At 41.2% G+C, this 16938-nt stretch overlaps 1 protein-coding gene across 4 annotated transcripts in view; it reads left to right on the top strand.

The window, feature by feature from the left end:
* The window catches only part of PELI1 (pellino E3 ubiquitin protein ligase 1), a 47967-nt gene that overhangs the window by 14154 nt on the left and 16875 nt on the right, over positions 1-16938 (top strand). For 2 of the 4 annotated variants that reach the window (XM_071740169.1, XM_071740170.1), the window contains exon 2: positions 406-570. The exons of the other annotated variants lie outside the window; for them this stretch is intronic. In XM_071740169.1, the coding sequence (XP_071596270.1) occupies positions 516-570 (55 nt within the window). In that variant the 5' untranslated portion in view covers positions 406-515. The remainder of the gene's footprint in view (positions 1-405; positions 571-16938) is intronic. 4 annotated transcript variants of the gene reach the window in all.

Here is a 16938-nt window from a genome sequence, read left to right as displayed (position 1 = left end):
ACTTAGACTTACCTCGTATAATTCCAGAACACGTTTAAGTTTCAGTGAATCTGGACTATGCTGAAGCAAACTGACTGGTAACTGAATTCCTTGATTGACTTTGAGCAACAGTATTTGAGTTCCTCTGTGCTAGGAGTACCATCTGGACACAAGCGGATGCCGTGTCGTTTGTGATTTTTTTTTTTTTTTTTTTTCTCAGAATGAATTTATTCCAGTAGACTGAGCCAATGCTGGTAAAGCTCTACTGATAAAGCTCTGCAGAATCGTTTTTAACAGCAGCAGTGAGCAACAGGTAGACTTCCCACCTCTGCCTCTCCCAGCTGACAGTTCTCAATTGCTGATGCCGTTTGGTGCTCATGTGGATGGGGCTTAACCATATGGTCTCGCTCTCGCTTTCTCTCGCAGTGTTGAAAAATGTTGTCCTGTCTGCACTAGCAGCTAACTGATCTGAACCCATTGTTGACAGCCACCATCATCAACAGGTCATTTTCCCTCTTCGAGTGTGGCTTTTGATTATGTATCGTAAATCCAAGTGGAAGTGCGGTTACAATCTTGCGGTTCTTGGACACGGTGAGTTTACTTCTACACAGTTGCTATAAGAGAACAAACTTTTGTACTTGCTCCTGAACTTCTCTATACAAAAAAAAAAAATTGAAAAAAATTCAGTAACTACATGTAGAATTCCCACAAGACAGGTGTTTTCTTCTTTAGGATTTTGATTGAGAGTAGTTGCAAGAAGTACAAGTGTGGAACAACACAAACTATTGGTATTGTCTTGCTGTTACTGTCTGTAATGGTATTTGTTGTCTCAATATTGTCTTTTTTTATGCTTTAAGTTGTTCTTTGGACACTGTTGCTCTAGAGCAACTACCCCCAGCTGTTGTTAAACTGCAGATAATTATATTAGAGAGATGGTTGCTAACCTGTACCAAATTGTACTTTCACATGCCATAGTGTTGAATTTGCATTGAAGGTTGTTTCCAGAGGCTCTGAACTGATATATTTACTGCCTGCTGAGAGTAATGCTTTTTCCTCATCCCTGGTGGCCTTTCCACACACACAGCCCCCCTCCTTCACCACATCAGAGTTGTTGAGCCCTGCACCCTTCTTTGCTCCAGACCTGCTGAGCAGAGTTTGTCCATGAGCTGACTTTTCTCACTAACCCAAGAGAAACAAATCTAATAACAGGGGTTTTCGAAGAGGTTGAGGGAGCTATCTCTAAAGTTTTGTTATTAGACTGAATATATATATATATATATATATATATATCCTTCTGATGTGGTAGGCTGTTGCATTGCTTTCTGTATCTTTGTGGATGTATGTGAGGCTTGTTATTTTTCCTTAGCCCTCTGGTTTGCCAACAACAGCTGCTGACTCCTATTTCTTACACCAAAGAAATAGAAATAATGTGGTATTGTGAGGACATTAACTTTCCCTTGGTTGGACCAGTTTTCATACCAAGTTAATGCTAGTAAAATTGAGAGTATAACCTCCAGTACAATGGGAGTGGTTTGTAGAGAGAAGACTTTTGGCATACAACTTGGGAAAAGTTTACAGGTTTATTTTACATCTCGAAGGATTTTAGCAAATAGGCATGATAAAAGATTATCATAATAATCTTTTTTGTGATTTTGTACTTCCATGGCTGATGTTATTGTTTAAACTGCCAAAGTCCTAAAACAGGTTATGAGCAACCAGTATTGGTGGTTAACAGCCTGAAACATCTTAGGTGTAGAAGACTCCCTTATTTATTTCACATGGGTTTGCTGACTTGAATTCATGCTGCATATTTCCTCTAGTTTCTGATCAGCTGTACATTCCACTGTGCCTCTGGGTTTTCTGTCAAGTTTCTCTCATGAGTGAATTCTTACTTCAAAATTACTTAGCTCTGCCAGTGCATTTCAAGGAAGCTCAACAGATAGTACACTATGGTTTGGATCTTTAGTAGTTGTGTAGGTGTTAGAGCTTTGTATTTTCAACTCCAGAGTCTCATCTGTTAGGAAGAAGCTCCTATGTGATGAAATGCAGTGGGTTAGAGAGAATTTACTGTGTTCAAGTGCTTGTGTGTAAGCCAAAGTACTTGCAACAGACTTGTAGTAAGAGTGTCATTCCTGAAGAGTTTTAGAACACAATTGAAGCTGATGGTTTGAGAAGCTGGTAGGTACATGGCATTTGAGTGCTTCATCTCTTCAGACAAACAGTAACCAACTTAAATACTATAACTGGCATTTAGCATTGTCTCTGATGGCACTGTAATTATTCTGAATGTCTGGGGCTTATCCAAAATCAGAGTGGTGAATTAAATTACACATGCAGCCCAGATCTGTTCTAGTACAGTCTTGCTTAGGTAGGCTGATAGTGATCTTGCTTAGGCTGATTAATTCAGTTGGCTTCAATGCAGCTGAATCCTTACTTGCACCTGCATTAATTGAGCTCGGGTATCAGGTTTGACAAGATGACCTGGTAGGTGAACAAAAGCAGAATTTGAACTGCACTTTAAGTTTCCTTTCCTTGCTAAGTTACTTTTCCTTCACTGTTGATAGCATTTGAGTTTTGATGTTGCTGATCAGCTGCTTTTTTTTGTTTTTTTTCCTTGCACAGTACCCCTAGAAGCAAAGGCCTGCTGCTCAATACAGTTGCTCATCTGTTAAACAGATGAGCTACAAACCTCAGTTTTATTTTTTGTGAAACATTGTGAAGGCTTAATATAATACTAGAGAGAGAGAACTCAGTCTGTTGCTGCATTACTGTGCCAGGAAATAATCCTTCCTCCCTGACCAGTTCCTTAGCTGTTCCAGCCATGGTATGATGTAGGTTTATTTTTTTAACAATGGCTTTATTTAGATTATTCTTCTAACTAATGTTTTTGGCACACTTTAAAAAGACACTTAAGGAAGAGGATCCTGTTGCAGTATTCCAGTCTGAGCTAAAGTGGGAGGCTGCAAGTATTTATTTTAATTTCATTAGAGAGTCTTCATTTGTACCATACTGAGAACCATTTTTGGAGCATGTTGACTTTGCAAGCCATTATCTGAAAGGCTGAAAGACATGGTGTTTTGTACACTGGAGCTGTTACAGATTATTCTGTGTATTTCTGTTCAGAAAGAGATTCCGCATTGCTTCCAGTTAATGAGAGCTTTTCTTAAGATCTTTGATTTCAGGTGGCTGTCACTTCACTCAGTTTCACTTGTATTATTTCAGTACCCGTTTGTGTTAGGTTTTCTGCTGTCTTTGCTTAACTGGACCTTTACTTTTGCACATAAAGGCAGGTTTTGTTGCTTCAGTGGATACAACTACAGTGTTTTGGGGGGTGAGGATTGCAGCCTGACTTTTTCTTTTTATCCAGTTTTTAAATTTTAGGTAGACTTTTGTATCAAAAGGAATAAGCACCATGTTGTAACTTTGATATTTAGATCTGTTATTAAAAAATTTGGTAACCTGCATGAGGATGTTAGGATGGAAACCTTTTGGTTTTTTTTTTTTTGGTGATTCTATTAACCTTTCTATTTTGCTCAGTGAGGATTACTTGAAAAGACAGGTCTAGATACAATTCCTAAACTTGCACCCTTTGATGTTAAACTCCTGTTCTTAAAAGAAGGACTTAGAACAAGTACAAACAGAGTTACTCTCACATTTGGACTTCTTTAAACCCCAGCCCAGCAGATAGGAGCATGCTTACTTTTAATACCAGAAGCAGTAAAAAACAGCTCTCTCTAGCAAAACTAAAAACTTGCAATTATTCCCAGGAGTGGTGCTTGGCTCCACGGGTGCTGCACTCTGGAACTGAGCTCTAACCCACAGTTCTGGTCCGGCCGGTTTCGAGACTGAAGCTTTGTCTGAACAGTTGCACTCCTGCACTCTGGGTATGATGTTTGTATCTTTCTCAAGTGTTTTGTTTAAAGCAACTTGGAATCATCATTCTTTATCTGTTTCTCGTTTATAACGTAACAAAGTGCTGTAACTCATTTAGGTTTATGGTGTGATGAAATAATTGTGTATCTGGTCACAGATTGGCTTTGAAGTGAAGCATTTTTTTAGAAGATAGGGTTTTTTGTATTTGGTTTTACTGGGATTTTTATTTGGGTTTTGGGGTGAAATTTGGGTGGGTTTTTTTTCCTGAAATTAAAACCAAGTGCTTCTCTTCTAACTAGGAAAAAAGCTTCAGTCACCTTGGAAGTGGTTATTAAAAGAAAAATGTTTCATCTCAGAAACTAATGAAATTGGAGCTTGTATACCCCCCGTTACATTTTTTTGTGGTATTGCTCTTCACTGTTGATAGCATTTGAGTTACTTGATGCTGCTGATCTTGCATCTTTTTGTCCTAGCAGTCATGTTTACAGGCAAGGAATAAGTTTTTTTTAAAAAGAGATGTGAGAAGAGAGTGAGCTTGTGACAGTGCTGTATTTATTTGCATAGTTCAGAGTTTATTTTGGGGACATGTAGTTCACACACTTCTATCACAGAAATGCTAAAAGTACAGAATGTTTTCAGAGTTTTAAAGAGTTTAAGTGCAACAGTGGCTGCAAAACCAGAGAAAGTTTTATTTCCTCTGTGTTTAGAGAAAAAAAATATATATATTGCTTCCACAGCTGGTGTTGAAATTGCTAAAGTGAGACTGAGCTTGCTTGTAATTTTTTTAAATTCTAAATTAAAAAAAACCCAAAACAACAAAACAAACAACCCAAAGTTCCATCAAAGCAATGCTAGGGCAGCACCTTCTGTGTGCCTGACAAACTTGTAGCATTTGTCCCGCTTGCCTGATGCTTCATAAACTCATTCTGATTGTTTAGTGTCAAATTTGTCACACTGATTTTGCAAATATTGGTAGTTCTTTGGTTTATTTGGTATATCTGTGGTGTGGTTAATTATTTGGATGGGCTTCCTTAAATGTTGCTTTGACTTTGAATTTGCACTGGTCCAGGAGCTTGAATGTGGTCAGGCATCTCTACTGAGTCTGGGTAGCAATTGCTTGATGTGTGGCAACTTGGCTGCTTGTGACTGTCCATACCCTCTGCAGCTGTATGGTGGTCTTCTGCTCCACAGATGAATGACAGAAGACATCCTTGAGCAGGAGGGTAACTAATGACAAGCAGCAAATTGAATGTGAGCAGGATTTCTACAGATGTTTATGGATGTGTGTGAGGGAGGAACCACTGTGCTCGGTATGAGCAGCTGTTAGTAATTTGAAGACATGTTCGTAAACACTGCCAGCCCTGAGAGGGCCAGTCTACCCCCAAAAACCCCCAAAAATTGCTTCTGAAGGGCAAGATTTCTTGGGATGAATCAGTCTGCACTGTGGGCAAGTGAAACAGCTCCTCCATACTAGATTGTTACTGTTAAATTCCCTGTACGAGAAAACCAGGACCTAATGTTTCTGTGGTGCACCTGAGGACACCCAGCCAGTATTCTACGTGGTAGCCTGTGCAGGTATCTGGAGTGCACACCAGGGGTTGAAGTCAAGGGTTCTCTCAACCTCTTTCCCAAGGTTTAGAAGGGAAGATATCTGTATTATATTAACCAGTCACTTCGGTTAATAAGTGTGTGCTGTAAATCATGTGAAACTGATTTCAAAACTGTTGAAGAACTTCTGTGTTCTGAACCCTGTGGTGCTGTTAAACAATTACTTAGTCATGGTGCTGTCAAAACTGCAACTTTCTGTGGCTCTGCTCTTTACCCAACTATGTTTCCTGAATGGAAAATTTTTTTCTTTGAGAGAAAATGAGTAATTCTTTGCTGCTTAAATCTTACCTCTCAATGCATGCAGATAGAGAGTTCAAAGCCAAGGCAATTGGTAGAAATCAGTTTGCAAGTGTTAAGATACTTTTGCATTTATCTTTGCATGTCAGAGAAATACCTGAAATGGGAAAGAGATTTAGATTTACTTTTATGAGTGTGCTAATTCAAATCTAGCCCAATCTGTAACTTCTCAGCTGCACGTGGTTTTGAGGCTTCTTCAGGTAACTTTGAAATATGAGCTGGTATCTGAAGAGAACCAGAGTCCTAGCCAGGGTACAGCTTTAAGCATGTGCGTTTTCAGAATACATTACTGAGCTATTTTTCTTCAGAACTTTATGTGGGAAATGAGTAAACTTGCATTGGATGGTGAGAAATATTCTGAGCTTGTCTCCCCACACCTCAGTTTTAGGAATATTACCAATTTCTAGGCCAAATCTTGAAGGCTTGCAGTCAGACAGAATTCTGTCCAGTGCATCAAGGAAGAAATTTTTTTTTTTGTCATTGGGAACACATTCTTCACTGGTAGAATTATTAAGAGTCAAACTGCTGTCTTGTTAATGTAATTTCATTAGAGTCAGTGGTATGACTTTGCATCATTGAAAAAGCAAGAGCAGTCCATGATGCTACCAGGAGAACGTGTTAATACTGCCTAGCAGTCAGTGCCATTTTTGACTAGTGCTGAAGAAGTGCTCTGCCACAGTGACTGTCAGTATGCCTGTATTGTACTGATTTAAAATTACTGTTATTTTCATCCACTAGATTTTATTCTGATTTTTCAGTCCTTGATGGCATACTCTGAGAGAATAAAAAGCAAATACAGATTCTGGAGAGCATGGTTATTTTAAAATAAGGACCATGCAGCTCTCTTGCTACAAAAACACTTTTTGGTGTTTTTCAAAAATGTATCTTACATGGCCCATAAGCGTGAAAATATTTTTCCATCAGAGTTGTTCTGGCTGTAACTGAAGACTGAACTAACTTAAAGTTGCCATATTGAGCTAGATGATTTCTCTTATTTGAAGGTAACATTTTCCTGTGTACATTGAAAACTTGGAATTAGTGACTTCTTGAAAGCTTCCCACTATAAGTCAAATGCTGAGCATGACAGTTTCTTTAGCTCTACCTAAAACTGGACCATACGGCCAAACCAGAATCCCCTGGGTCCCTATAGAAGTACTTCAGCTCCATCCTCGACCTAATGGCTGAGGTATTCCATTCTTGGCTTTTTTTGATGAGATATATTTCGTACAATAATGCCAAATGTCATATGTGACAAGAGCCAAGAGTACCTGCCAGCTCTCACCTCATACCTGTATACAAGAAACTGGATTCCTTTCTCAACCAGGGATTAAAATTTAGGAATGGCATCTCTAGCACTGAATTCTTGCCACTCTCTGGGAATGACGTTTTTGTTGTTCGGTATTAGTGACCACATAGAGGTAAAGGAAAAGTGGAACTGCTTGCCTATTTTTATAAGCAGCAAACCTCTTATCCAAATTGGATTAGATGTGTAGGAAGTAAAGTATTTCTCCTTTCTAGGTATCCTAAATCACACATTGGCCATGGGATTATAAAGGAAGGAAAGAGATATAATTGAATAGCATGGCATGGTTTTTCTTTGAGCAGTAACAAGCTGGGAACACATAGGTGATCTAACAGGAGAAGGTGGAGGAGACACTAGAACCTTGTCCTGTTTGAATTGCTGGCTGTAGGAAGTGATTGACACAGAAATGTTCAAAAAGTTACTTTTGTGTTTAGGTGTAAATACAAGTTATATTAGCATAAAAGCTGGTTTACTTTACTTATTAAGAGGCAGCTTCTAATGTCTCTTGACATACTTCAGGATGCCTCCATTAGAAACCTGTTGCATATGCAAAGTAATCAATTGTTGTTTTCTTGGGTCCTTGCCTAAAGTAACCTGTGTTCTGTACCTGAGCTCATACCTCACTATTTAAGATATTCCTGAAAAGACTGTGCATGAGTGTCAGAAATAGTGGCAAGTGAGGTGCCAAACCAAACGTTTATGTATGGGGCTGTGATGTATCCTATCAGGCCACTATAAAAATGTGACACTTGGCCTGCAGTGAGTAGGCAGATCTCTGACAGCTATCCAGAGGTATGTAGGTCATATGCTTTTATATGTAAATACTGGAGGTGATATGTTTAGAAAGGGCCAGGTTTTCCTGTCCAAAGGCTGGAAAGGACTGTCTGAAGTTTGAAGTCAGGTGGTATATAGTAAGATGGTACATTTGTTAGCAGTGACTTACCAGGTATGAACCACAGACTTCAGACATTCACGTGCAGGGGTGAGGAGAGCAGTGTGGAGGTGATCCAGCTGTTTTTTACTGGAATTACAGATGAACTACGGTCGAAACGGTGAGTGTTGAGAGTGTAATAATGTGGTGAGGAATTAAGGATAAAGCAGAGGGAATCTGTTGGATAAACTTGTCTTCTGCACTTGACGACCTCTCCAAGTGAAGAGGTACTTGCTTTATTTTAAGATATCCATCTGTGTGATGTGGGAGTTGAATAAAAACTGTACTGAATAGTTTTTAAACTTTTGTCTCAAGATTTTTATTCCTAGAATGTGAGTGTGGGGAGCCAGCCAATTGTAGCTGAATTTCTATAACTGAATACTTTCTCTGTCCTTTTTTTGCTAATCTCATCAGTGAAAGTGAGGCAAAGATGTGTTAATAATTCCAGTGACTCTGCCTTAGCTTTCTCTGAAGTCATCCATGGTCAAACAGTCTAGCTTCATGGGAATGAAATCTTTCAGGCAGTGCAGGTTCACCTAGTTCTGCTGGAAGGTACCTGAAAAGTTTTGCAAGCAGGAAAACTATTCAAATGGGACCTCCCTTTCTTTATTTAGTGAAAACCGTAATGCCTGAACATCAGTGAATCTGAATTCTACTGTTCAAAGAATGCAAAAATACAGCTAAAAAGTTCTTTGAGGAAGTGCTTAGGCATAGCCTGGGTTAATTGAACTTGCAGATACAGTATTTGTCTTGCAGAGTTTTCAAGATCTAGAAATGTTCCTGGACAACTTAAAATCTTTCACAATAGCTGTTTCCAGGTACCTGGGAAACTCAAGTTTACTATCTTGGACAGAAGCCTGGTGCTACCACATCTGCATGTTTCTGACTTAGCAGATGGCTTACATCAATTTGACCTTCTGGGAAACTAATGTGGTTTTTTTCAGAATGGTGCCTTACCAATCATCCTTTCAGTCTCGGATTTTTAAGAATCCAGCATGGCTCATGCTTCAGGCTCTTCTTGATCAGTCAGTCAAAGGACCGTCTTAAAAGGAGCACAGTTCCAGAAAGTCTTACTTGGGCAATGATTGTTGTAAATAGAGTACCACAGTGTCAGTGCTGAACTACTCATTGGGACATATTTCTCTTGAAGAATGTAAAATGCAGGGTATGTTGTGGCTCTCACCCTTCCAAGCATTTAATCAGCCCAAACAATCTTTGGTGTGGCTACAGCAAGCTCTCTGCTGTATTTTTTTGCCAATTGTTTTATTTTAAGCAAATGTTGAATCAAGCAGTCATAGGATGTCTGTGAACACTACATGAAGCCCCAGACTGGTCCGAAAGACTGCTTGTCCTCTGAAGTTCTCCAGCATCCTATTTACTGAGAGAATGCATGTCTTGAGAGGCCATTTCATACTTGCAGCTCCCAGTCTCTTGTGGTAATAGTTCAAAATCTGGGAAGCCAACTCCTGCTTTGAGCAGGAGATTGGACTAAATGACCTCCTGAGTGATCCTGTGGTTGGTTCTGTGAAGTCCCTTATCACGAAAGGAGTTGGTTCAGCCTCTTGACAGCACATAAGCAAATAAAAGTAGTCCTGCTCTTCTGTAGGTATTTCTTTATTCCTGCCTGAAATTCCTCCAGCTCGTATTAAGCTTAACTATGAAATATGTACCTGGGGCAAGGACCAGGAATCTTGCATACACTTTTCCCAGTGGGGTCTCTCCCCTGTAGGAATTACTGAGTTGTTACAGTGCTAAAAGCAGAGATCAAACTGGAGACAGAGGGACAGCTGGTTTTCAGTCTACAGAACAGAATGTACACTGATGGTGGTGACCTGCTATCCTTGAGTAGAAGGGTGTACCTGAAGAGCAGGTAAACAAATATCTATGGGTGGAATGAGGACTTCATAAGAAATGCTTGTTAGGTTTGTCTGATGGCAAAGGGTGACTGGTGTCACGGGAAATGCCTCGGGAGTGTGGTGATTTGTTGGTGCTCTGTAACTAGGGTACTGCACCTTCAGTGATGAATTGCTCCACGGTTGCCTAAGGATCACCATGGCTGTTGGATGACAGGCATTTTACAGTTGGCAAATATCTTTGCTGTGCCTTAAGAACTTGAGATTCTACAGTGATCTCTTTTACTCAGTTGCCCTGCAAATCTAATTAGCCCCTCCCACCCCTTCCAGAAGTGGTCTGCGTGGAAGAGTTCATAAAGTACCATCTACTCTTCATGTTGCAGCAACTTGAGATGCAGCAAAGGGGTCTCTGAAAGCTGTAGCTTTAACAATGGACCTTTGTTTGCTCGGCCCTTACAAGAATTTTCTTTCTTCTTGCCACAAGGCACCACACAGTAGTGCAGGGGATTAGGTCATTTCCTTCCCCCCTCCTCTTCCTGCAGATTATTTGATTAACATTTCTATTGTATACTCGAATTAGCATGTTCTTGGCTTCAGGCTGCTTTTCCCCCCTCCCCCTTCCCCCATAATCTCCTTAAAACACTGTAGTGTGATTTTATTAACTGTGTAGCATGGGAACTTCTTGCTCAAAGATTACAGGTGACATAACACAGTGAAAGGTAAATGGGTCTGGCAGGTCAGTAATCTTTCACTCCTTTACCCTGTGCACCTGGGGTTAGATTTCTGGGAACCCCTTTACAGCATTCACACTTTCCAACACATGAAATATTTGTCTTTTTTTGAGTATGGTTGGCTTTCATCAGAGTTCAGCTACTGGCTTTCCAGGAAGCAGAGTTAAGATGGTGTGTAGTACACGTGTATTGAGTGTACTCATATACTTCCCCTTGTGACCATTATAAATCCTGTTCTACCATGGTTTTGCTCCCTGTTCTCAGGGTTTTCTTTGGTCTCCTTTAATTTAGACCACTTAACTTGTGTGGATTTTTTATTTCTCTCCCTTTCTGGTTTGTTAAATGTAATTATCCACAGAACTGTGTTTAAAAATGTCCATCCGAAATTTAGTGGTAGTGTACTGATCAGCTGAAATCTAGATGAAGAGTTTCAGGCTTCTTGGCTGTCTGCATGCTAGGGGACATAGCATTGCCTGCCCTTTGTGGGTATCTTCAAGGCTGTCTCTTTAACTGATACAGCTAGAAATGCATTTCTTTTCAAAGCTCATTTTGAATGTCATGTGAAATCACATAATTATATCAAACTGTACAGCATCTGCTTGTGAGTCAGATAGAAGAACATGACGATACAGCCCTTTATTTTTTTTCTTAACAACTCCAAGGGAAAAACCTCCCCTGCAGTTCATCACTTCATGAAATCAGCAGCAATATCTTCAGATACAGATTTCATTGTTTCAGTCTGGCCGTGGTCAGCACCATCTCTGTCTCAGGGAAAGTTGAATAGCTTGCCCTAGTGGCAGCATGCTGGAGGCTTTTGAGAGCTTTCAAGGCAGACACGGTTCTTGTGTGGAGTGGAAATCATTAAACCCTCCTCTTAATAGAAGTGAGGGACAGTGTTAACACAGGAACAGATGAGTTAGAGCGTGGCTGTGAGTAAACACGGGCAGGGAAACAAAGTGGTTTAAAGTCTGTAGGGTGAGGCAGCCACTTAGCAGTGCTGCTAGAGGCAAAACAAACCCCAAAATGTCTGGCTTTAAGGTGAGGCATAGCTAACCAAGAAAAGGGGATTGTGTAGTAGAAGATAGCAGAAGACTACACTCCAGAATACTGTGAGTCACTAATATGAAGGCAGGTGGGGATGTGGAGATAAGAATTGCTGTGGCAGGCTGGGTCAGGCAGTAGAAGGTATATATCCACCTGCAGTTCCTCACTCAGTATTTCTTATGTGTCTGCAGCATAAAGTAATCCACAAGCTTATTAACCTGGACTCTGACAGTGGCATATGTAATAAGAGAAAATAAAGGAGCTCTTAGAAGCAAATTAGTGTTAAATCCTGATTTTCAGACTGAATGCTTTTTGAGGCAGTGCAACACAAGTGCAGAGGCTTGTGTCAGAAGTAATGCAACTTGGGAGTGGTTATACCAGTGTAACTTATTACAGTTAAATACTCAAATACAGAAGAGCACTTTTTTATACTCCTGTTGTGATATCTGTATTAAATGATACCAATAAAATTTTAATTTTTTTTAAGAAAAAAAAAACCCACACCAAAACGACCAAAAAAACAACCCATACCTCTGATTAAACCTGCCAATTATGTATAGGCCAGGATGAAGTATAATATAATACTTGAAGGTGATGTGGCAGATGGGGTAGGGCGACTCTTCTACCGCAGTGACTGGTGCTATTTTCAGGTTCTGCTGGTACCACTGGGAAAGCTAGGTTCATGTGCCAGTAGAGTGAGACCATTGATTTGTGGCAGGGAGGAAGATTCAGCTTTAATCTCAAGGTGTACCTTGGTGGGTGTGTGGCTTTATGGATGAGATTGATTCAGAAGGTTCCTGTCCCTTCACTTGCATTGGGATAGTGGGTTTACACAATAAGCCCACAAACAGATGAGCAAAATTATTTGGGTTTAAATAGTTGAGGTTTTGTGCTTTGGTTTTTCCCTGGGCCCCTTACCAGTTTAGTAATTTGACAGCTGTAATGACCACAATACCTTAGATCAGTATTCAGTAGCAGACCGTCTTTGGTGGCCAGAAAAAAAAATGGGAACAAGAGAGCACCAGTACATTAATGTTTCTAAAAGCACTTAGTGTTCAGCAGCTGTGTCCCAGTCACTTCTGTGGAGCAAAATGGTATCTTTGTGCTTAGAAGTCTATGATAAGAGATGTTTATTTTTGAGCCTATGTACAGCTTTGTTATCCAGAATATCTTGTGGCAAGGTGTTTTGCAGTTGAGTTTATCGAGTAGGTGACAAGATCCTGCAATAGGACAGCCTTACAGTATTGCTTGAGGGAAGGTTGTCTATGGAGCAGAGGTCAAGGAAAGAGAAAACAGGTATGCATTCACCTTGTTCTCAGCAGTGAAGGTGACTTAGGTGGAGTTGCAGCTTTTGTTGTGGTTTATGGATATGTGATCAGAAGGCTTGTTTGACAGTGCTTACTTAGCACTGAGCATGCCCTTCTGCCTTGAGTTCTACTGGCACAACTTGCACAGCTATGCCGTGAGCTGAACTGGGAAATAGATCCAGCTGAGAAACAGCTGAGAGAGGAAAAGCAACTTGTAAAAACATGGGCGGATGGGGGAAGCCAGTCCATGAAGCTGTGTTTCCAAAAATGAGTTGGCAAGCTGAGGGAAGAGCAGCGGGAAGCTGAGCAATAGTCACCTGTGGGACTTGGAGCTGTCAAACATCAGCCTGAGTACACACTGCTTGAGCCAGGGTAGCTGTGCACGCTTCCTTAGCCCACTACAACTGTGATGCAAAAGTTGATTTAAAGGTTAAGCCACTACCCCACGCTTGCAGCAGCCCTGGAACATTTGCGTGATCAATTCTAAGAGGCGGTAACTTGGAAGCTGTAGTAACTTCATCACTGTTTCATGGCTCAGACATTTGAATGATCCCACCCACTGGCTCGATGAGGTGATTTTTCGTGTTAGTGGAATAAGAACGGAGCTCAGAACCTGGTCTGGCACGTGCAGGTTTGCCTTCCTAAACGTGCATCCTAGGGGAATCAGCTGTGATAGCATGGTTGGCCGTGAGAGTCCAGAACAGACCAGTGGTGTCTGCAAGTGTGTCTGATCCTATAGCATCAGCAAAAATAGGGGTAGCAATGCCCAAAGAGTTTCTGCTGGTATTCACTGTATTAAGAAATCGCCTTTTGTGTGGGAGGTGAGGAAAGCTAGATGGGCTAATAAGTGATGACTTAAAGAGAAAAAAAAAGAAAAAGGGAGGGGGGGAGAGGGGCTTGGAGGAAGGAAGAAAGAAGGTATAGCATGCACGGGTACAGTTATGTAAGAGAAGCAGAGAAGGAAATAGATCAGCGTTTCTCCCAGAAACTCATCCACAGAGCTGCCGGGGAACCGGGCTGCAGCATCGTTCTCAACACACCCTCTGCTTCCTTTTTTCCTTTTTGGGGCCAGAAATGGATGAATTTATGGAGCGGCAAGCAGGATACAGGCTCTGACTCCAGCCAATGGAGCGTGGCACGGTGGTGTTTACCTAGCTTACGAATGCAGAGCCGGCCCCTCTTCAGTCAGAAGGGGCTACCCACGGCTTAAGTGAAAGCACACAGAGCAGAGGCACTCAGTCTGGCAGTTGCTGGGGTTTGAAGGAGTTGGTGGATTTTGGCTGGTCTTAAACAGGATTGAAGGAGTGTTTTTTGTTGTTTTTTCGGTTTGGTTTATTTCTTTTTTCTTCTCTGCTGTGCAGAAGTACTGGAAGGACGAAAAGCTACTGGTAAGTGCTCTGCATGCCATTGCTTTTCCTTTCTAGTGTTGCATCATTTCAATCTCTCTTCCTAAAGCCTCCTCAGTTGCAGTGTTTTTCAGTGGGAAGTTGAAAGACAGTTCAGAACAGGCAGCGTGTCTGGGCTGCCTTACACAGACTTACAGGCTGGGCACAGAGTGGCTGGAGAGCAGCCAGGCAGAAAGGGACCTGGGAGTCTGTATTGACAGGAAGCTGAACACGAGCCAGCAGTGTGCCCAGGTAGCCAAGAAGGCCAATGGCATCCTGGCCTGGATCAGGAACAGCGTGGCCAGCAGGTCCAGGGAAGTGATTCTGCCCCTGTACTCAGCCCTGGTGAGGCCATACCTTGAGTCCTGTGTCCAGTTCTGGGCCCCTCAGTTCAGGAAGGAGATTGAGGTCCTGGAGCAGGTCCAGAGAAGAGCAAGGAGGCTGTGAAGGGATCCAGCACAAGTCCTGTGAGGAAGGGCTGAGGGAACGGGGGCTGTTCAGCCTGGAGAAGAGGAGGCTCAGGGGAGACCTCATCATTCTCTACAACTCCCTGAAAGAAGGGGGTAGCCAGGGGGGGGGTCAGTCTCTTCTCCCAGGAAGCTCTCAGTAAGCAAGAGGGCATGGACTTAAGCTCTGCCAGGGGAGGTTTAGGTTGGATACTACGAAGAAATTCTTTACAGAGAGGGTGATCAGGCATTGGAATGGGCTGCCCAGGGCGGTTGTGGATTCTCCATCCCTGGAGGTTTTTAAGAAGAGACTGATGTGGCACTCAGTGCCATGGTCTGGTAACCACAGTGGTAGTGGATTAAGGGTTGGACTTGATGATCTCAGAGGTCCCTTCCAACCTGGATGATTCTGTGATTCTGTGAAAATAAGAAGAGACGTTCAAAGAGCCACAGAATAATAAATGCTGCTTGGTTTTTAAGAAGTGTCAGTTGCTTCTTGTTCTTAGGGTGCAGAGCAAGCTGCCTCAGCATTATCTAAATGTCAGCATTATCCAAAACCATATACCAAGGCGAATTTCTCATAGAGTTGTTAAATATTTATGGTTTCTAAACAAAATAAAAGGCCTTAAATGTAATTCCAACTCCTGTTTTTGCAAGCTGATCTGCTATGCTATGTGAAAGGCCTTTAGTATAACACAAACACCTATTTAGCTGATACTTCGTTACATAAACTTGCCTCATCAAGAAGTGCAGAGGGTTGGTTATAAAAAACAAAATGGTAACGTTTAGATTTGTAAAAGAAGTCATTGTAGTTTTCTGCAAGCACAGGGTTCTCCTCTCTGTTCAGGTAGATCAGACAGTAGATCTCCTTGGGCTCAGTCATCGAGGCATAAAAAGCTCCATCTATTTGCCTAATGACTGTTTTAAAAATAGGATGCCTCTATTTTGCTATAAACCCTTAATCTATATATGGAAGCTGTGCTTCAGTCACTGACTTGCAATGAAAGTTGGGACTGCTTATATTTGAGAAAATACTGTGTAATCTATCAGAAGGCAGTGAAGAGGATAAATCTCAAATGATCCTGACTGCAAAATTCTCTACACATTGTAGTAGTACAATGAGGCAAAAGTTTTTTGTTTTCCTGCTTCTACTTTGGCAGGGTACTCAGGTAGGATATGAATAGGTAGTACTGTGGCTAATGAACATATCACTGTGTTATGTGCTGCTGTATCATTTTATGGCTTCTCAAAGTACAGTTTGTTTAAATAATCTCTGATAATCTGAAACCTAAACTATCCCTTTTTTCACAAAACAGAGGTTGTAGTAATAGCCAGTAACTTCGGCAAGTACAGCCAAAAAAAAAAAAAAAAAAAAAAAAAAAAACATGTAGAAAGCTGCAAATTAATCTTAAGTAGCTTGTGTGAATAACTTTCACAGGTAGCTCAGCTGATTAAGCAAGTACCACCTGTAGCATTTGGCCTTTGTGCTGCAGGGGCTGTCAGTGGGGGGGCTTTGCCTCATGCAAGGTGTTTGTGCTTCATCACTGCTACACCCGAAAGCTGACGTGGAGGACAGGGGTGGTAAGGGGGTGTTGTTCATATGTACATGTAGTGGTTTAACTGATGAAGAGTTTTTTTCTCAGCTAATTAAGGTTATAGATAAAATTGCAGTGACAGCTTTAAAATAGATACCTTGTGCTAAAAGACAAATGTTTTCAGCTTCCCACACGCAGACTGAGTTACATCATTTGTAACCTGTAGGAGGCTATCGTGGTTTCCTCAGGGGAGGATCAGCTGTTACTTTCTGTAACTGAAAAAAATGGAATTTTTTTTTTTTTTTTTTTCCCCTGGGGAATATTTTCAGAATTGATTTTTGTCAATCTGCTGGAGCAGATCATTAGTGATTACATAAATCTCCCAGGCTTAATATGCTCAGCCATGTTCTTACCCCATCCATGTCAGATCAGAATAGCAGGACTGAAATTAGCAAATCTCAGACTGAAATCAAGCCCCTGCTCTTAGATGTTTTTTCCCATCTCTGAACAGAAATTGTTGGTTTTGAGTACTGTCATTAAGTACAGATTTTCACATAGGTGCCTATAGTAGAAGTCTTGCTTTAAAACACTTTCCTTGTTCACTGAACAAGGGTGCTTGTCCTCACAGCACTGTTCATAACTTCAC

The sequence above is a fragment of the Heliangelus exortis genome, chromosome 3 (genome assembly GCF_036169615.1).
Source record: "Heliangelus exortis chromosome 3, bHelExo1.hap1, whole genome shotgun sequence".
NCBI classification, from domain to species: domain Eukaryota; kingdom Metazoa; phylum Chordata; class Aves; order Apodiformes; family Trochilidae; genus Heliangelus; species Heliangelus exortis.
This window is presented reverse-complemented; position numbering and strand designations above follow the sequence as displayed.